This window comes from Myxine glutinosa, chromosome 10 (assembly GCF_964187855.1).
Source record: "Myxine glutinosa chromosome 10, kmMyxGlut1.1, whole genome shotgun sequence".
Lineage (NCBI taxonomy): Eukaryota > Metazoa > Chordata > Myxini > Myxiniformes > Myxinidae > Myxine > Myxine glutinosa.
Window position 1 is genome coordinate 45,457,846 of NC_136270.1, and position 21,421 is coordinate 45,479,266.

General features: G+C 46.6%; 1 protein-coding gene across 3 annotated transcripts in view; it reads left to right on the forward strand.

Annotated features, from left to right (window-relative positions):
- The window catches only part of SELENOS (selenoprotein S), a 77,057-nt gene extending 57,622 nt beyond the window's left edge, over window positions 1-19,435 (forward strand). For all 3 annotated transcript variants that reach the window (XM_068099811.2, XM_068099809.2, XM_068099810.2), the window contains 4 exons: window positions 13,021-13,127; window positions 14,313-14,402; window positions 14,627-14,693; window positions 18,759-19,435. In XM_068099811.2, coding sequence (XP_067955912.1) covers window positions 13,021-13,127; window positions 14,313-14,402; window positions 14,627-14,693; window positions 18,759-18,841 — 347 coding nt within the window. In that variant the 3' untranslated portion in view covers window positions 18,842-19,435. The remainder of the gene's footprint in view (window positions 1-13,020; window positions 13,128-14,312; window positions 14,403-14,626; window positions 14,694-18,758) is intronic.
- Window positions 19,436-21,421: the final 1,986 nt, after the last annotated feature.

A 21,421-nucleotide genomic window follows, 5' to 3' on the forward strand; every position in this document is an offset into this window, starting at 1 on the left:
ACCATCAGTGGTGAACCGCCATTAGGGTATCCCATCCAGCTATCACTGTACCTTAATGGGAGCGATAAGCACCGTCTGCCACACGGCACATTATCTCTGGTATCCGCTCACGATATGGAATTGCCTGGATGCAGCCGGGAGTAACCAATCTAAATATAATTTCAGTTCTCCAGCTTAATGAGCGCATGCAATGACGTCACCGTCATGTACGTACGCTCTGCTCTGTCTGTGGTCGGTAACTGTGAGTTTTTCATACACGTATGACTGTATCTGAACTAAGATCAAAATTATGCTCTGTCGGATGGTTCTTCCGAGAGCTTGACAGGCTGAGCGTACGTACAGTCATGTGAAGTTTTGACGTTTTCAACATATTTCAACATACAACTATTTGATCCTCATTTCAACAATATTGATAGATAAAGGTGATATAATATAACAAATATCATGAAACATTTACATTTTGTAGTCCATTGTATAATTTAAATAAACATAAATGCAAATTTTGCATGTGGAAAAAGTAAGTACACCTTTTTTTTTTTTTTTTTTTTTTTTTTTTTTGTATACAAGATCGAGGCTCGTGAAAGAGCGAAGACCCTTGGCTCTAATAGGTGGTATTGCCCCCTTTGGCAGAAACAACCTCAAGTAGGCATTTCTTATAACTGTCTACCAGTCTCTGACATGGACTGGGAGAAATTTTTGCCCACTCCCCCATGCAGAATTCTTTCATCTGTGCGATGTTTGAGGGGTTTCTTGCATGCACAGCTCGTTTCAAATCCCCCCACACCATCTCGATGGGATTTAGATCCGGGCTTTGACTTGGCCATTCCAGAACCCTCCATTTCTTTCTTTTCAGCCATTCCTTGGTGGAGTTACTGGTATGTTTAGGGTCATTGTCATGTTGCAAGGTCCACCTTCGGTTGAGCTTCAACTTTCCAACAGATGGCCTCACATTATCCTCAAGCACCCTCTGGTACAATGAAGAATTCATAGTGGATTCTATGATGGTGAGCTGCCCAGGCCCTGATGCAGCAAAGCTGCCCCAAACCATAACATTTCCACCACCATGCTTTACAGTTGGTATCAGGTTCTTGTGGTCAAATGCTGTCTTTGGCTTTCGCCAAACATGTCTTCTGGTACTGTGGCCCAATAGCTCTACCTTTGACTCATCTGTCCAGAGCACATTGTTCCAGAAGTGCTGGTCTTTACCTAGGTGTTCATTGGCAAACTTTAGTCTTGCCCTGATGTTCTTTCTGGACAGTAAAGGTTTCCTCCTGGCACACCTCCCATGTAGATCAAATTTGTGCAGCCTCTTTCTAATGGTAGACTCGTGCACTTTGACATCAACAGTTGCAAGAGCTACCTGTAGGTCCCGTGATGACATTCTGGGGTTCTTCGAGACTTCTTTCAGCATCTTGCGGTCTGCTCTCGGGCTGAACTTGCTGGGGCAGCCTGGCCTGAACAAGTTGGCAGTTGTTTGGAATCTTCTCCACTTGTAGATGATCTTCCGGACAGTCGAATGATTGATTTCAAATTGTTTGGAGATCTTTTTAAATCCCTTCCCAGACTCGTAGGCATCTATAACCTTCTTTCTGAAGGCGTCAGAGAGCTCTTTTGATCTAGGCTTGGTGACGCCGCACACTTCAACAACAAAGAGCAAACCAAACTAAATGTCTGAGGTTTAAATAAGACAGGTTCCTCCAAGATCATCTCTAACGATGTTCTAATCATTTGCACCTGAGCTGGTGCACCTGATTCTAATTTTAGGTATTTGAAGTAGTGATAAATGTAGGGGTGTACTTACTTTTTCCCCATGCAAAATTTGCATTTATGTTTATTTAAATTATACAATGGACTACAAAATGTAAATGTTTCATGACATTTGTTATATTATATCACCTTTATCGATCAATATTGTTGAAATGAAGATCAAATAGCTGTATGTTGAAATACAGACTTGGCATTTAATATGGAATATTTTTTTTATTCTTGACTTGGGTTTACTTTCTGAACTCAGCATATCAATCTGGTGAGTTTCTTTTACGCTTCGGTGATTTCTTTGTCAAAAGAACCATGTCACTGTCTTTTGCACAAGAAGTCAATAACAGGATAATATCACAGGTGGCGTGACCAAATGTAAGGACAGGTACATTTGACGATTGGCTTCACAATCGGGTATATAAGGGTTGTTGGTTCTGTAATAGTGGAAAACAACTGCTGCACGTCTGCAAAAGTTATTGCAGCTTCCTCTGGAGATGGTCCGTCAACTTGACAATGCTGTTTGTCATGGAGTGGTGGCTTTACGAAATTCCGGCATGAAACAGCGTGCTATTGCTTGGCAGTATGGCATCACTCAAGGTCAGGTGTCAAAGATCCTGAAATGAAATGCTCAGAGGGGTGTCCCAACTCCAATACCGAGGCCAGGACGTCCCCGCAGAATCACAAGGAGAGATGATCGCCAGCTGCACCGGTTAGTCTGCAATGGCCGTACCAAGTCAGCTAATCAGCTTAGGGCTGAGTAGCAGCAACTGACAAATGTGCCTGTATCCAGAAGGCAAGTCAACCAACGACTGGTTCAAGCAGGCTTTCGTACCAGGCGTCCCCTGAGAAAGCCACGCCTGACCAGACAACACAGCCAGCGCCGATTGCAATGGGCCAGAGAGCACCGTCAATGGCAGCCAGGACACTGGAATCACGTGACCTTCAGTGACGAGTCTAGATTTCTGGTCTATCGTCAATATGGCCGCGTCCGAGTATGCAGACAAGTGCATGAAGCCAACAACGAAGATTGTATAGTGCCAAGAGTCCAAGCTGGAGGTGGTGGGGTGACCGTTTGGGCTGCTTTTCATGCAGGGGGCAAAACTGACCTGGTTGTTCTGAATGGAAACCTGAACCAGTTCAAGTACAGGGCCATTCTGGAAGAAACATTGCTTCCATTTGCTCGTGCAGCCTTTCTAGGAAACTTTGTCTTCCAAGATGACAATGCACGACCTCATCGTGCTCGCATGATCCAACACTTTCTTGTTGACCATGGTGTCGAGTATATGGAGTGGCCTGCTATGTCCCCGGAAATGAATCCGATAGAGAACTTGTGGGCAGAATTAACACGTCAAATCGACAACTTTGTCCAGCAGCCCACCACTGTGCGTGAATTGCAGCAGGCTATTGTCACTGCATGGCAAGCGATTCCTGTCCAAACCTTGGCAAATCTCGTGAACAGCATGCCTCGACGTGTACGTGCTCTCCTGAATGCTCGTGGGGGTTACACCAAGTACTGAACTGTAATTTTACTTTCCGTAATCCCAGTCATGATTTAACTTTTGTTTTTGTTGAAATTTTTTTGGCTCATGCATAAAATAAAGAGATACTTCTGGAAAACGTACAGAAGTTTAACACAGTACTGTCCGTGAATTGAGTTCGATATCCGTTTACATCACTTTCAAGGATCAATTTATTTGCTTCGACATGTCAAATGTGGTTTTTGTTTCTTTTAAAGGTCACATTAACAAAATCTAGAATAATTTCAACATAATTCCAATGAACTTTTGGTTCTAAGTCATCTTGAAAAGTAAGTTCACCCCCACAAAAAAAATATTCCATATTAAATGCCAAGTCTGTATGTTGAAAAATTCAAAACTTTACATGGGGTGTACTTACTTTTTCACGTGACTGTATATAGTGAAATCCGCTATTGAATTACGCCTTCATTAATGCTCGTTTCCATCCGTGATTTCCCGGTCTTCACTGAGGGGAATCGCACAATATATATATATATATATATATATATATATATATATATATATATATATATATATATATATATATAGATATACACACCAGTCACTTTGCGATTTCATACCATCAGTGGTGAACCGCCATTAAGGTATCCCATCCAGCTATGCTGTACCTTAATGGGAGCGATAAGTACCATTGATGGTACTTATCACTCCCATTAAGGTACATCATAGCTGAATGGGATACCTTAATGGCGGTTCACCACTGATGGTATGAAATCGCATAGTGACTGGTATATAACCGAAAGGTTTTCAGTCATAAGTGTGTGCAGGACTCGCTGCGTTGCCCTGATGAGCCCCAAAAGGGCGAAACCAGGTCGGTAACTGTGAGTTTTACATACACTTATGACAGTATCTGAACTAAGATCAAAATTCTGCTCTGTCAGAGGGTTCTCTTGAGAGCTTGACAGGCAGAGCGTATGTACATGGCAGTGACGTCATTGCATGCGCTCATTGAAAGCTGGAGAACTGAACATATTGTTGCGAATATGGAATTTGGCCTCCATATCCGCTTGTAAATATTCCCCTATTTCTCCAATACTCCCCAACTTTCCCCAATCCCCCATTCCCTAGTCCCATTGCATGTAAACAACAATCAGTAGAGCCGACCTTCCCCTTATTCCCCCATTAAATGTCGTGCCCAGGTCCACCGCACCACACGTAGACAACTTTCGGACATCTTGCTAGTTATTCTTAGTCTATGTCAGTTAAGGCCTCGTTTCCATTAATTCTGACTCTTCGTTGCACCAGAATGTGATTATATGGCATCAGTAGTGAGTTTAGGACCTTTCCCATACCTCCTTCCATCTTCTTCAACAACTATAACTACAACAACAGAGGAGATGGGGGCGTCGCGGCGGCGCGGGGGAGGATGCGTCCTCACACCGGCTCGATTAGCGCCATTGACCACGCGCTCCACGGGGTTACCACGGAGGGGCTGGCTGTCAGCTCCTCCTCAAGGGCGGAGCCTGGTAACCCCCCGCACCCAATCAGAAGGGCGGACCGATTCCATCTGGGGCGGCGCTAGCGAGCCGAGGGCGTGTCACTCCCCGCCGGATATACGTGGCGACTTACCGGAAGTAAGAAGAGATGCGCCCCCAGCTGGAGAAAGAAAGTGCCTGCGATCGCTGAGAGAGAAAGACCCGCCTGAGAAAGAACGTCGCCTCCGAGCGCTGTGACCTCCCCGCATCTTTGGACCGGACTGTACCCTGCTTTGAGCCAAGAGTGCACCTTGAGCCATCGCTACTTGCCTTTCCTTGCCATCAATCCCCGTGTGAGTCAGCCGTTGTCCCGTTTACCTGTCGTCTGTCCGGGGTTAATATAAGTGTGTCTAAGTGCCTGTCTTCCTGTGATATACCTCTAGCCCCTGTAATCTAACCTTTCCTTACGAATATAATTGAGAATCGAAACATTGGTGTCTGTCATTATAACCCAGCCGGGTGTCTTCTTTTTCTTATTGAGCCAGCGTAACGCGACTTCGTCAACGTCGAGTATAATCGGGTAATTTGTGCGGACACGACGGCCATTCCGCTCGGCCCACCTTAACATCAAAGTCGTGTCTGTAACAATTGGTTGTCAGGAGTTGGATTCGAACCTGGGACTAAATTTATTTAGCCCAAATTTTGGACACCAATTGTGTTAGTACGGTAACAATTGGTGTCGAGGAGTGAGATTCGGACCCGGGACTAAATTAGTTAGGCCCAAATTTTGGGAGGGAAAATCGAGCCGGAGCGCGTACGGCGCTCGACAAAATCGATCCGGAGCGCGGTCCCGCGGTTACTGCGCTCGCCGAAATTATAACGAAAAAAAATAAATTTGGATTTGTTTTACGAAACTCGAATTTTGCAAGTCGCGCTATGGCGGATCAAGACGGCTGGGGTCCGGTAGGGGAGAGTGAAGCAGGGTCGGTCCAGGACCAAAGTGAGACACGTGAGGAGAGCGAAACACGGGGGTAGCAGACGCGCGAAATGGCGCCTCGCTGGTCACCGCGCCGGCGACCGTGACAGCGCCCCTGGTGGATTTGGACTTGTTTTTTTTGCAAATAAAGGCCCTTATGGCCCAGAGTAACGAGCGAATGGAAAAGAATAGTGAGCAATTGGGAGACCAAATTAGAGGTTTGAAAAGCAGTATGGGAGTAATGGGAAACGAAATGGGGGTAATGGGGAACCGGATGGATGCTCAGGGTGAGCGATTGGAGGGCCAAATGGGGGCCAATAGCCAACGGTTAGAACAAAGAATGGGGTCCAATAGCGAGAAATTGAGGGAGGACATGGGGGCGCAGATCGGAGGGTTAGGGAGTAGAATAGAGGGATTAGACAATAGATTAGGGGAAATACAGGAGGGGTTAACGGGGGTAGAAAACAGAATGGCCGCTCAAGAGAATCAGATAGAGGGAGTGAAAAATGGGTTAGAGGGGTTAGAAAACAGGATGGAAGGCAAATTGAGGGACATGAGGGACCAAGCGGAAAGGGAAGTTAACCAAATGGGGCAGCAGATAGAAGGGGTCAGAATGGGGGTAGAAACGAAATTGGATGCTCACAGGGAGGAAATGGAGCAGATGAGGGTGGCATCTGGGCAGGAGATGCAGGTGATGAGTGAGGAGGTCGGAGGAGTGCGCGAGGAGGTGAGGCACTGTGAGGAGCACATGGAAAAGGAGGTGAGAAAGGGGACTGTAAAGTTACAAGGGGGCATAGAGGACCTGACGCAGGAGGTGGAGCAGCTGACGGTGGGACAGACGGAGTTAGTGGAGCAGGTTCAAAGGAACACTGCGGTATTAGGAGGTTTAAAGGCGACACAGAAAGAACTAAAAGATGACTTGGTAGCGACGAAGAGGGAATGTCAGATGGTACGTGAGGGACTGACGGCGAGGTTGGACGAGGTGGTAGAGGTAATGGAGACGAAGGACCGGCAGGTGAGGACGCACCTGGAAACGGTCAAGGTAGCCTTGGAGGACGAGCTTGAGGAGACGTACCGGGGAATAAAAGAGGTGAGGCACAAATTAGAAGAAGTGGAAGAAGGGGTGAGCGAAATTAAGAAGCGACGGAGAGGGGATAACAAAGAGATAAAAGAGGAGATAAAAGAATTGGTCCAAAGTCTGTGTTTGGATCGTGATGTGCTCATTAACCGAATGAGGGATTCGCAGGTGATGGAGGAGAAGCGAAGAGGAAGAGGACCCGGTGTAAGTGGTGACCAATATGGTCGTGCGTATGATGCGCCAGGGGATTTAAGGAGCTTGGGGGTCAAGATAGACCCGGGTGTTCGTGAGAGGCCGTTGGTGAAGTGTGCGACAGGTCTGGTGTGCGAAAGAGGAGGGGTGCAAGAAAGTCCGACTCTGGGGTGTGTGAGGAAAAAGTGCGTGCCAAGGAGTGAGTGTGCTGGCGAGAGTGAGTCGGTCGTAGCGTGTGTGCGAGGGAGCACGTGGAAGCGCGGTGTGGTGAGTGTTACAGAGGGTGTGACTGGAGAGTGTGCGCAGGAGTGTGCGCGAGAAAGGTGTGTGACGGACAGGTGCATGAGGAAAGAGTGCGCTGTCAGAAGTAAGGAAGAGTGTCCACCTGTGGTGAGTGTTACAGAGGGTGTAACGGGAGAGTGTGCGCGAGAAAGGTGTGTGACGGACAGGTGCATGGGGAAAGAGTGTGCTGTCAAGAGTAAGGGTGAGTGCGTTGTCAAGAATGGAGGTGAGAGTAGTGAGAGTGACAAGGAGAGTGAGTTGGTTGTGACAGGTGAGCGAGGATGTACACCTGGGATGGAAGGATGCACACCTGGAATGGTAGAGCGTGAGTGGGAATGCACGCTGGAATTGGTAGTGAGGCACGTGGTTGGGTGTGCGAATGAGGGCACACCTGTGATTGTCACAGAGGAGGTGACCGAGAAAGGGGCGCGAAGAGGTGTATTGGTGAGGTGTGCTACCAACGAATGTGTGCCAAGGTGTTCGGTGGTCAGGTGTGTGACCAAGGCTGTGAGTGGAATGGGTGTGCCTGGGTGTGTAAGGAACGGTACAAGGAGAATGGGAACAGCTGCATGTATGAGCAAGAAAGGGGTAGCGTATGCATGTAAGCATTCAGGTGAAGCATCGACGGTGACCGGGTTAAAGGTTAGGTCGACTTTTAGCCGAAGCGGGCCCTCGGTGCGTGCCGGGTTTCGCGTGCCGCGAGAACCAGCGGGGATCCGAGCCACGGCGGGTTCGAAAGGACCGCCGTGCGCGACCCACGCTGGGCCTCGCTTTGAACGGCCGCGTCTGTGCTCCAATAAGCGGAGCGGGCGGCCCGATAGAAAGAGTCGTCATGGCGACCACTTTCTGTTGAGGCATTCCGGCAGGTCGAGATCGAGCCATGGGATGGCTCCGTGCCGAGATGGTGCGTGGGATCTCGGCCCGGGTAAGCCCCCTTCTTTGCACCAAGCGCCGGACGCATCCAGCCGCCAGCACAAAATAATTCGCATTCATGGCTTGGCTGTACGAAGCCGGGCTGTAGATGTGAATTGGCGCACCGAGAGTACCTAATAAGTAGACGGGTGATGGTGATAGTGATAGTAGTGATTTGATACAAAATTTAGAAAAGTGAATAGAATTGGCACTAAATGGAAAATTTTTGATTGTTGGATTTGGACGAGCAAAATTGATAGTGAAAGACCCCCGATGTGGTGGGATGGCAAATCCACCATCCTTCCCATGGGGGGCAAAGGAGCAATAGCTTATGGGGTTGATGGCAGTGAAAACTAGCCCGGGTGGGTTAGGATATTGTGTGTAGGGATCTAGCGAAGATGACATTAGGTAACGTTAAGTTTAGTTAGTGACTGATACCTGTAGTGGGGACGCAGGTAGATTAGTATGGATGATAATGACGTGGGAGCGCAATAGTTTAAAGGGACGACTGGGAAGCGCAAGTTTCAGAAGGGAGTAGTTAGCTGAGATGATGCTGTGTGTGTGAGAATTGAACAGGTGTGATTGCACAGGTGTGCAACTGGACAGGTGTGTGGAGCAGTGTATGAGTAGTGAGTGTTGTGGATCAGCGCGAATGCGCTTGGGGAGAGAAGGGTGCAGGTGGCACCAGGTGTGAGAGCACAGGTGTGCAAGTACAGGTGTGTGGAGAGAGTTGGAGTAAGTGGTACGGAGTGGTGTGCATGGTGCGAAGGTGTGGATGGGGGAAGAGTGGACCCCCTTTCACGAGTACCCGGGGCGGGTAGTGTAAGTGTTAGGTAGAGGGTACAGGTAAATTGTGGTTGGATATTGGCACTTGTGGTGCGGTTGCAGAATGGTATTGTGGATGGGTGCATTAGTGTCGTGGAAATGGCTGGGCGTGTAGCCTGTTAGTGCGTGTAGTTGGTTGGGCACTCCACCACTGTGAGGATGTCGGCCAGGTGAGGCCGCAGGTGGGCTCTGGGAGCCGGTAGAGTTGTGGATGGGGCCCGAGGATCCGGAGGACGGACCCGGGTAGCCCAGTGCCAGAGAGGGCACCGAGTGGGGAGAGTGCCAGAGGGCCTTCCCCAGGTAGTTAGGTTAAGGCAAGGAGCAGGTAAGCTCGGAGGCAACTGCAGTGGTGGAGGTGTGCAGGTGGGTAGACCCACTGGGAGAGGTACACGCCGCAGCCCAGAAATTGTGCGAGGGCACCGGGAGATGAATCGGGGGAGTGAGACCCCAAATTGAAGCGCACCACAGTTTGGCCAATGGGAATTGGTTTTTAGAACCCATAGTGTAAGAGGGCCAATGGTTTGGCCGGAGAAAGACCCCGGGTAGTGTAAAGTTGTTAAAGTCATTTAGGAAATAGTTAGGATTGATGAACCTGTCGCACCATACGCAGCCACTTACCTGTGGTGATGATGATGACTCCACACCTGTGTTTGCTTTGTTTTGTGCAGAAGTAAGAATTGCTGTGAGGATGTGTGAGACGCATCACGACGTGGATGAGACATTGGGGTGATTCCATCTCTCCCTCCCTAGGAGGGACTGATGATGAATTGGTAATGGCAAATTTTGATGTTCAGTTGGAGATGGCAAATTTTAATGAGAGTTGAGAATGGCAAATTTGATTGGTTAGGAGGGAGAGAAGACGAATTTGGTATATGGGAGGAACAGGGAAGACAGTAGGGATGTTTGTTGATTTGTAAAGTAGATGTTTATGGGTAGTGTTGTGTTTTGTGGATACAGTAAGGGGTAAGGGAGGGGCCATGTAGGTTACCTGGTGGGGGGGGGGGCGTACGATAGGAACGTACCTGTCTCACCTGGTTCCCATGTGCCCCCAGTGTGCATTACCTTATATTGCGTGCACTTTTGCGCCCTTACCACCTTACTCACTTGTTTCTTCTTTTGTCTCCCACCTCCGAGGATCTGGCTTTGGGGTAGAGAGAGAGGAGAGAGAGGTGCTGGCTACGCAGTTGTGGGCCTGCACTTTCGCTGTTCGCTGCCTGGATCGGTACACCATATGGACCGCAATGTTTGTGGCCACCCACAATGGACCGCAGTTCGTTTGCGGCCAAGCACCACCCGTTGATGGACCTATGGGTCAACGTGGCACCTATGTCATAAAGGTGAACCACTGTTAATTAACACCACTGAAGGCCACACGAAGAGCAAGAGACACCTGCAGGGTTAGGGGTTGTCGAATTTATTTTTATTCCAATGAACAATGGTGACTGCACCGATTGGTGGTGGGGTGGTGCTTTTGATGCTGGGATGGGGTGCTCTGCACGTTATTAAAGGCCGTCGGCCACAGAGCACTCATGGGTTGGTGTATCGATGCTGGCAAGCGCGCTCTCTCTATGCATAACATCTGCATGTGTTCCTCCAAAGACAGGTCCTGGATCGTAGTGTAGATATCAGCGTAATCTTGTAAATAATGCTCCCTACCGGCTGTATGTGTAGTTTGAGAATTCTTTCCGCAATTCGGTTATCCTGTGGGTGTGTTTCTGTGAGGAGAAGGGTGCAACGTCGCAGGGGGACATATTTACTCATTTGTGAACATCTGTAAAACTGTCGCACTCAGGGTAGAGTTAATAGTAGAGGGACTACATCTGAGTGCCACACTAAACTAGGTAAAAATTTATCGGGTCGGGACGCCCCGAGGGTAGAGAAGGGTGCAATGTTGCGAATATGGAATTTGGCCTCCATATCCGCTTGTAAATATTCCCCTATTTCTCCAATACTCCCCAACTTTCCCCAATCCCCCATTCCCTAGTCCCATTGCATGTAAACAACAATCAGTAGAGCCGACCTTCCCCTTATTCCCCCATTAAATGTCGTGCCCAGGTCCACCGCACCACACGTAGACAACTTTCGGACATCTTGCTAGTTATTCTTAGTCTATGTCAGTTAAGGCCTCGTTTCCATTAATTCTGACTCTTCGTTGCACCAGAATGTGATTATATGGCATCAGTAGTGAGTTTAGGACCTTTCCCATACCTCCTTCCATCTTCTTCAACAACTATAACTACAACAACAGAGGAGATGGGGGCGTCGCGGCGGCGCGGGGGAGGATGCGTCCTCACACCGGCTCGATTAGCGCCATTGACCACGCGCTCCACGGGGTTACCACGGAGGGGCTGGCTGTCAGCTCCTCCTCAAGGGCGGAGCCTGGTAACCCCCCGCACCCAATCAGAAGGGCGGACCGATTCCATCTGGGGCGGCGCTAGCGAGCCGAGGGCGTGTCACTCCCCGCCGGATATACGTGGCGACTTACCGGAAGTAAGAAGAGATGCGCCCCCAGCTGGAGAAAGAAAGTGCCTGCGATCGCTGAGAGAGAAAGACCCGCCTGAGAAAGAACGTCGCCTCCGAGCGCTGTGACCTCCCCGCATCTTTGGACCGGACTGTACCCTGCTTTGAGCCAAGAGTGCACCTTGAGCCATCGCTACTTGCCTTTCCTTGCCATCAATCCCCGTGTGAGTCAGCCGTTGTCCCGTTTACCTGTCGTCTGTCCGGGGTTAATATAAGTGTGTCTAAGTGCCTGTCTTCCTGTGATATACCTCTAGCCCCTGTAATCTAACCTTTCCTTACGAATATAATTGAGAATCGAAACATTGGTGTCTGTCATTATAACCCAGCCGGGTGTCTTCTTTTTCTTATTGAGCCAGCGTAACGCGACTTCGTCAACGTCGAGTATAATCGGGTAATTTGTGCGGACACGACGGCCATTCCGCTCGGCCCACCTTAACATCAAAGTCGTGTCTGTAACAATATATTTGGAACATATATATATATCCCGGTATCCTTCACGGAGAGTAGGCAAACTATCCGCAGGCACCCAAATGGCTAAATTCCAAATTCCTGCTCTAACCTCCAGAGAGTGTTGCATCAGGGGCACAGCAGCGTCCTCAGCCAGTTATGCTACCCGCAGTCATGTCCTGCCTATGAAGAAGAAGCATCTGGAAACTGGATTAGTCTCAGTTGAATTGTCATCATACTTTAACGTACGATCAGATTGTCAGTTTTTAAAAAAGGAAAAAGGGGGGTCAGGGATGGGGTAAGCTGCCTGCCCCATCTGGTGTGCTCTGTATGTGACTTAATGCCCTCAGAACAACTTGCAATAGACACTAAAATGTTATCGATGAAATGGCCTAAATATGGTAAGAAAAGTTGGTTGTTCCATACATTTGTGATGTGACAAAAAAAGTACAAACGCCAAACATGCACTTGCTTGCTTTACTGTCTGTACAATGAGGCAGGGCCGGGGTGTTGTGAGATGTGCAAGGTTTGGGTGCAGCAAGACCTACAGGGCAAGGCTGTGGTGCGGTGAGATGCACAGTGCAGGGCTGAGGTGTGGTGAGATTGCAGGGAAAGGCTGAGGTGTGGTGAGATTGCAGGGAAAGGCTGAGGTGTGGTGAGATGCGCAGGGCAAGGCTGGGGTGCGGTGAGACATGCAGGGCAAGGCTGGGGTGCGGTGAGTTGCGCAGGGCAAGGCTGGGGTGCAGTGAGACGCACGTGGCATAGTGGGGGTACGGCAAGACCTGCAGGGTAAGACTGGGGTATGGTGAGACGCGCGGGGCAAGGTTGGTGTAAAATGTGATGTCTTGTGCAAGTTGAGGACTTTGTGAGACATGGGCTTCACTGAAAATTGTTGAATCCTTTCAATGTTGAAAAGTAAAACCACCAACCTTTTAAACCAGATACTCTACGACCTACGCTATGAAATCGTCCACTTTGGAAATGGCTGTCACACCTCAAGGTTGAGATGCTCACCGTTAATTGGGCTTTGTCTCCCTGTACCCCACACTCTACCTTGTGTACTCGATACCTGGGCAGACCCTGACACTGTGCAGAAACGACATGAAGCCATGCACACTTCACGCATGCAGATGCAGCAACAGATGGATGCAGCTTCCGTGCTCTTTATGGAGAAACAGAAAAAGGTTTGCTGTAAATGGATTTTTATAGGGTGGTGGCTTTTGGTGGTGGATTCCGTTTAGTCAAATGAATGTTTTTTTGGAGTGAGACAATCATTATATTTTCTTCTGAGTTGCGTAAGATTAACTGCACTCATTTTTATATTGCATTAATCATTTGATTCGTTGACCTTTTGTTTGAATTAAGCAATATGAAGGTATGTGGAAAAAAGGGTAATTTGCACTTAATTTGTACCAAAAATAACGAAAGGTGGATTGATTTGTAAGACTTATCCATTCGTTCATTTGCTTAGCGGTTAGGGTGCCGGCTTGGGATCCCAGGATCCTGGGTTCAAATCCCGGTCAATCGCTGAATTAACGCCAGGGGAGTTGACTCAGCCTGTCATCCTTCCGAGGTCGGCAAATTGAGTACCAGTTCACTGGTAATTTCCTGCGTGTCGCAAGAGGCGACTAACAGCGTTGGCGGCAGGAAGAGCATCCGGCCATAAAACATTGCTTCAAAAAAAGGGGACCACGGTGCCCGAAAAAGGGGACCACGGTGCCAAAAAAAGGCCAACCCCAGCTCTTCGGGGAAAAATGGCCTCGAAAGGTGGTTCCTATCCATTCGTTCATTTCCTGTGCGGCCTACAGCTGCAGTTTTGCATCATTGCTGGGATTGCGGCTGCGTCGCTGTTGCAGTGCCCCTTGTAGGTTAGAGCAGCAATTTATTCCAGGATGCCGGCGATAGCTCGTCCACTCTTCTTGAAGGACACTGTGGGATCTTTAACATCCGGCGGATGGGATGCCCAGTTTAACGTCCCTTGGATGGCACGCTCCCTATGAAACACTGGAATGGCAGTTTATAGCTGGGCCGAGATTCAAACCCAGACTAGACAGCTTAGAGGAGAGTGTGCGTACCTCTAGACTAGGTTATCCTGCCGGCCTATTATAGGATGAAACGAGTATGGAATGTGATGACACGAATGGAAAACATATAATCATTTGCTGATAAGTTTTTGAAATGGAATCATTTTTTCAAGTTAGTTTTTCATTCCAGGCCATTGTGTATATTGCCTTTAATATTTCTTTTTAACACGGCAAGCAGTTTAACCAACTGGTATTTTGCTTCAAATGCAGGTGTGGTATTGCTATTTTTATACGTGCGTACACCTGCATTCTGTTCACTTTGATATTTATGACGGACGCCTGCAGCGTGAAGAGGAAATGCGTCGGGAGAAGATCCTTGCATGGGAAAGATCCCAGGAGGGAAAGAGCCACAGAGGACAGGCCAAGCTGTCTCGGGTGAGTGTGCTTCTCCTGATCTGTTAAAGGAAACTCCTAACGGTGTTTTCCTTGCAGACACCACATTCTGTTTAGACATTATTCCACCTTTGTTTGAAGCTTAACCCTAGCTTCAGACATAATTTGGTCATGTGCGTCGGAAGCTGAGACCATTGGTAACTTTGAAGACTATTGCACACTGGATTGAAACTTTTTTCCTTTTATTTTCATCTTCCCTTCCTTAGGCTGAGGCTGCCGAGGCTTCTGCGTCCACGGTTCCCAAGCCCCAGAAACAGCCGCTGCGCAGCAAGGGTAATGCTATTTTTAGAGCTTCCGTGTTTGTGTCTATTGGTTAATTAGTTTTCGGTGGATAATTATCTGGGACACAATAAAATCATATGAACTTGGCCTATGTTGACCTCAAAAAGAATTGGTGGTTGAATTCAGTGACATGATATGCAAATCCGCTTCAAATTTCAAGTCGATCGAATGAAAATTGAGAATTTTAGAAACTTGACCTAAGTTGTTTACCTTTGGCCTATGTTGACATTTTGACCTCAAAAGCAATCGGCTTCTTGTGACCAACTCTACCAGGTGGTGTAGTTTCATGAAGATTGGAGTAGAAATGTAACCTGTAGGCTGTTTACATACAAACAAACAGACAAACAAGAAAGATGTCGTGCAGAGCACGATACTTAGGAAATCCATAAAACAAATTTGACCTTTAAAATAATTGGTGGTTGAATTCAATGACCAAATATGCAAATCCTCTTCAAATGTTAAGACAATAGGATGAAAATTAAGAATTTTATAAATTCGACAAAGTTGTTGACCTTTGGCCTATGTTGACCTTTTGACCTCAAAAACAATAGGCTTCTTTCTTACGACCAACTCTGCAATTTGGTGAAGTTGCATGAAGATGTGTTTAAAATTGTGACATGTAGGCGATTGACTTACAAACAGACAGACAGACAAACAGACTAGAAATCGGTCAGAGACCGAGGACTTGCCGGAATGTACTTTTTTATTGACCTCGAGTTTGACCTTTCAAGGTCACTCAAGGTCAAAGGTCATGGTGCCAAATGAAATGTTGTATGTGACTTCCTATATGTCAGTAACAGTAAGTGTATGCATATCTCTTGTACTTTTAGAGTTATAGTGGTTTGAAATATATTTTAAATGAAAACTCGACCCCCCTGATTTCACGTTTTGGGTGACCTTGAGCTTGACCTTGGGCCGCGAGAGTTAAAAATTGGGCACAGTCTATACCAGGGCAAAGCAAATATGTGTGTAAAGTATGGCGATGCTCTGTGCAACGATGTAGACGTAGTACTGCGCACAGACACAGACAGACCAGACCAGACCAGACCAACCTATATACTTGTGAAACTTCGATTATGCAAGCAGCAAACAGACAACTTGTCCACCAAATTTCATCCAAATATCCAAATCCATCCATAACCTTTCGAGATATCCTGCTCAAAGACAGACAGAAAGAAAGGGGGAAAATGTAACCTCTGTCCACCTTTGGTGCAGGTAAGAAATCCAAGATTATCGAGTGAGTGCACGGAATTATAGCCGTGTAATGAATCATCTGTTTTGGATTCAAAAATAGGAGGGCGCTTCAAATTAGACGTGGACTTTATTTTAGTAAACAGAAACTTTAGCTCGTCAAGGAGCTCAACGGCAGAGGGCAGCAGATTCCCAGACTGACACGGTATAAACCAAGATGCACACTACTAGGAATTTTAGGAAAGAAGTTAATTTTATAAAGGTGGATTTGGGGTGTATTAACGGGGGTAGAAAAGATCAAAGTTTTGGATGGGGGGAGTAAGAGATGGTGGTGAACAGCTGTTTTGAAGACCTAGAAGGAGGAGTGGGATTGAAAAGAGTGGGGGAGTTTGTTCCAGAGGTGGGAAAAAGAGGTAAAATATACAGAGAATTTTCCCTTCCCAACCTATTTTTTATGACTCATCCACTAATGTGTGACGTCTTCTCCCTGTTCCACTTTGATACTGTCAGTCTGGGAATCTGCTGCCCTCTGCCGTTGAGCTCCTTGACGAGCTAAAGTTTCTGTTTACTAAAATAAAGCCCACGTCTAATTTGAAGCGCCCTCCTATTTTTGAATCCAAAACAGATGATTCATTACGCGGTTATAATTCCGTGCCCTCACTCGATAATCTTGGATTTCTTACCTGCACCACCACAGGTGGACAGAGGTTACGTTTTCACCCCTTTCATTCTGTCGGTTTGTCTTTGAGCAGGATATCTCCAAAAGTTATGGACAGATTCAGATGAAATTTGGGAGAGAGGTTGTCTGTTATTTGCGAAATTGAAGATTCACAACTATATAGGTTGGTCTGGTCTGTCTGTCTGTTTGTCTGCCCATTTGTCTGTCTTTTTCTGTTTGTCTGCCCGTTTGTGTGTCAATCGCCTACAGGTCACAATTTTAAACAGAGCTTCACGAAACTTCACCAAATGGTAGAGTTGGTCCTAAGGAAGAACTTATTATTTTTGAGGTCAAAAGGTTAACATAAGCCAAAGGTCACCAACTTCGTCTTGTGCATCCTGCAGGAATATTATGGGGAGACCCGATGTTGTAAAAATAGTTGTAAATCTAACGACGGATTTAACCCGATAGTTGTAAAAAAAAAACACGATGTTGAACATGTCCTTGACCATTTCTCGGACATGAATTTACTGATCTTGTTAAAACTTGGTGAACAGATAATGAATGATGGATTACACTTGCATGCCATTTATTTTCGAGATCAGATCCAAGATGGCCGACTGGCGGCCATTTTGTTACTTAAACATGTCCCCAACCATTTGCCGGACATGCATGAACCGATTTTGTTCAAACTTGCCACAAAGACTACACGTGTGAGGATACATATGCAGAATATTGTTATCTTTGTAGGGGGTAGGCAGTGATTACCTTAGTCCAGGTAGAATTGCATAGGTGGTGTGCTCTGACTGTCGTGAAGAAGAAGAAACCCATTGTATCATAAATAGGAAATTCGTTTAGACAGGATGTCGTGTAAGCGCATATCTTCGTTCCCATCACGAGGGGTCGGGTCATGTTAATTCGTTAGGGATTATGGGTAATTAATCCCCCGTATGTAATGGCCTCTGTTATTTTTCCTCTGTTTCTTATGACATGCAGCACACACACAAACTCAAAGCCAGGCAATCGCGCATTTATAACACGAAATAAAAGCGGCCGGAACAACACAAGCAGGCAGGTCCGTAAGGCCACGCCCCGAAGAAGAGTGATCTGGGATTGATTGGAGCAAGGACTGCTAAGATGGGACTATGGGATTGGTGGAACAGGCACTGATGACGTTAGAGCTTTGAGTATAAAAGAACGCTTTTCCCGACATTTTGGCCTCGAGCGAGGGACGTTCATAGAGACACCACGATTTTATTTCTCTTGGCCCTCTCTCGTTTTCTGGGTTTGGTGGCGAGCGGTCGTCTCCCCGAAATTTTTTCTTCTTGACTTCCTCGTATCTTCTGGATTTGGCGGTGAACGGTCATGATTGGATATCTCGCTCTGCTTCGGGAGTTCACGGCGAGTGGTCGGAGTTCAAAGCGCTCCTGCCCGAGGGGAATTCTTTGACGAGCACATTAACATTTTGTAGCACTCTTGCGCCGGGGACATTGGAAGTCGGGACGATCGGAAGGACGAGCGTGGCTGAGTGAACGAGGGTGCGCGGAGGCCTTTTTCCCACCAGGGCCGGTGCTGCGTCCGAATTGCACGCTCGGGGCCTGGACAATTCCTGACGAGGTTCAAGAGCAGCTCGGATCTAAGTGCCCACGAAACAAACACATTTTTTACTTTTGTTCTTTTATATTTCCCTTTGTCTGTATACGGATCTGTATACGGATCTGTGTGGGGACGTCCTATTTAGGAATCGTAGTTTTACAGTATTTTATTTTGTTACCGGCATTCTTCAATAAAGCTGGTATTTTTGTACATCGTAATTCCGTGTCGGGTTTGAGTTGATTATCCAGGTGTGAAGACGACCAGTGGACCCCTGAAGCTCGCGGCTCTTCCCCCACTCCTCTCCCCCCCCCCAACCCCCACACAGGGGCTGTGCCATTTACTGTCTTTACCTCCTTGTTGGGATTGGTTTCCAACACCATAAAGACATTTTCTCTGTTATAAACAAGAGTGCATGTCAATTTCAAGCTCTGTTTAAATTATTATATTTCTTTCCAATTTTATTGAGATATTGAATGATTGCAATTTACAAAACTATGGCGGTTCTTTTATTTTCTATTTTAGAAATCGATGTTTGTGCAAAAGCTCGAAGACACTTTATTGATTCCTCATTGATCCAGAGTGAATGTTTGATTGCCGACTCTCCGTGGCAGATCGCAAACCTCTAGACGGTAGCAGTGGAAGCAGTTGTGGCTGGAGACAAGGTCGGCGTGGCCCGACCACGGGTGGTGGATGACGGTAGATTCCCACCGCTTACGTATGACCTCCGGCCTCCGATCTCAAGCCTAAGGCAAAACTCGGGATGGGTGGTGCCGGAGCAATCGTGCCGGTGGAGCAAATCTTTCCTGGAGTCTTGCAACGCAACTATCACGGATAGTTTTATGACGCTCTCTCTACAAAGGGCCACAGTCCCATGGATGGAGCCGACGCTGACGCTTTTCTTCCGGGTGAATTTTATATTTCTTCAGTAATGTTAACGTTGATGTGATCTCGTTGGGTATACTTCTCATGCTGCTGCAGATTTTGGGGTACATTTATACATCAATCATCCGCTGAAATGCTGATCACTTTCTCGACTATTTTGCTTTTTGTAATCAGGGTTCGTATGATCTTTTGTGGAAATGAGATTATGATGACATCTAGCTTATTCAGTTTACCTTTTTCTGTTTTAACGATGCGTTTTGCGTGCGTTCCTGATATGAAGCTTACTTTGCGAATCTTTAGTTTCCCACAATTTGTACATGTCCGGAAGTGTTTTAGAGGTTATATTATGCAACAAAATGAGTGTAAATGCACAAAGTGAAAGTCGAGAATAAAATAAAACATTTTATGGTGTGTGTGTGTGCGTGCGTGCGTGCGTGTGCGCGTGGTTTGATACAGAAGTAAAACCGAATACATCAGACATGCTAAACGTATCTCAACCTGGGTTTGTGTGGATCTGCACGAGGGAGTTTCATAAGACAGGCCTATTTAAGATGTGAAACATTTTCCCTTGAGGCCTCACTGGCGTTTGTAGTTACTAACTTTTTTAATTCACTTCATTTCCCTACTGACTGTAAAGAAACAAAAATCGATGTCACAAAGATGGGCGTGCAACGATCTTGATCCTCATTTCCGTTTCACTGGTGTTCGGGAGCCATATCACATCCGGATTGAGCCGGATCTCACGGGAAGACGAATAATGAGACACAAAACTGATGCAGGAAAGAAACATGTAACACGATGGGCTGTTAGGGATTAGAACTACAATATGGAAGGGAATTCCTTCTACGTAATGCATACGCAAAGACCAACTTACTATAATTCACCAAATGTCTGTCTGTCCGTCCGTCCGTTCCCAGGTACCGCAAAAACGGCTGAACCGATCACAACAAAGTTTTGGGTGGGTAATCCTGGGACCCCCTGGAGAAAAATAGACCATATTTTTTTCCAATTTTTCCAATTTTCCAGTTTTTCCAAACACGATGGAATAATATTTGCCGACATGAACAGTGATGTGGCTTTTATTGAAATTCTACAAATACTGTTTCGATTTTGATGATTTGCGTGTGATGTGATTTAACGGATGTTTACATAAATCGTTTAAAATAAAAAAAATCCTTCAATTTCTGATATTTTGCCTTTTCATTTGGGCCTCACAATTGAAGCCCCGCCCCTAGGGCGGGTACCGTTGCTAGTTCATATAATACATAAGTAATATCTATTCACATGCTACGATACGCTTAACTAAACTGAGAGGTATTACTGAATATTGATTCGTATTTAATAGTCAGAACGTACAAATCATTTTTACATGATACACAGGATGTTGTGTTGGTGCGGCCCACGTATCAAATCGAGAGCTGCAAGTAGAGAGGTTGCTGCATGTAATGGTATTGGGTTTACTTGTCAGCACCTTATGCTGCACTTGTATGAATGAATTATTGGAGACCACTACTATTTACGGAGCAGCTAGGAGTTTGAAAAGCCGTTTCAAGGCTACAACCAATCCTGAACGGGTCACCACTCCGACACGGGATACTCGCCAGTGTGGCTGGAATTTGGCCAGGGTGCTGGGATAACTCGCTTCTTCTTCACCGGGGTCTTTAACATACGCCAACGCCTCCAGCATTGGCAAGCAGGTCCCTGCATTGGAAAACTTATCCTCCTTCCGGTGGACGGTGTACACACCAGCCCTGGATATGAAACATCAGGTGTGCAGCTTGTAGCTAGGCCAAGATTCAAACCCAGGCTGGAGAGCTTCAAGATTGAATATCCCACCCAATTCCTCTTTTATTGGGTGATAAGTTTTCATCCTGTCAATTGTGCAATCTCACTGCTCTCTTTGCTTTTTGTTTGAGTAAAAACTGCCAATGGGAAACGTGATGATGAATAGTCTAAAGTTGGGCACAGCTGCTTCATCTTCAACACCAAAGGAATCTCTTTGCCACGTTTAGAAATGCTATTACTGGAAAGCAGCTGCAGCTCATTACTTTTCCCCAGATATTTGATTTCTCAAGATGCTCACAATCCCATGTTTTCCTTGGTAGCACTTTCCCCTTTAGCATATCCTTGAACCAAATTTTATTTCCCATTTTATCTAATGAATTATCCCAGGGTTTATTCCAAATAAAATAAACAACCTTTCTTTTATTACTTCTCGTCCTTACTCTGGTGGTTCTGGTTTGTATCTGGTTCTAGAAAAGCAACAACCAGGTGTAGCCCTTAAGGTGTGTTGAAACAGTCGTGTCCCCAGATTCTAGCACAAGTGGAACTTTCAGAATTATCAAATCTGAATTCATGAGATTATTCACCGGCCACGACGTCCTTGTGCGCC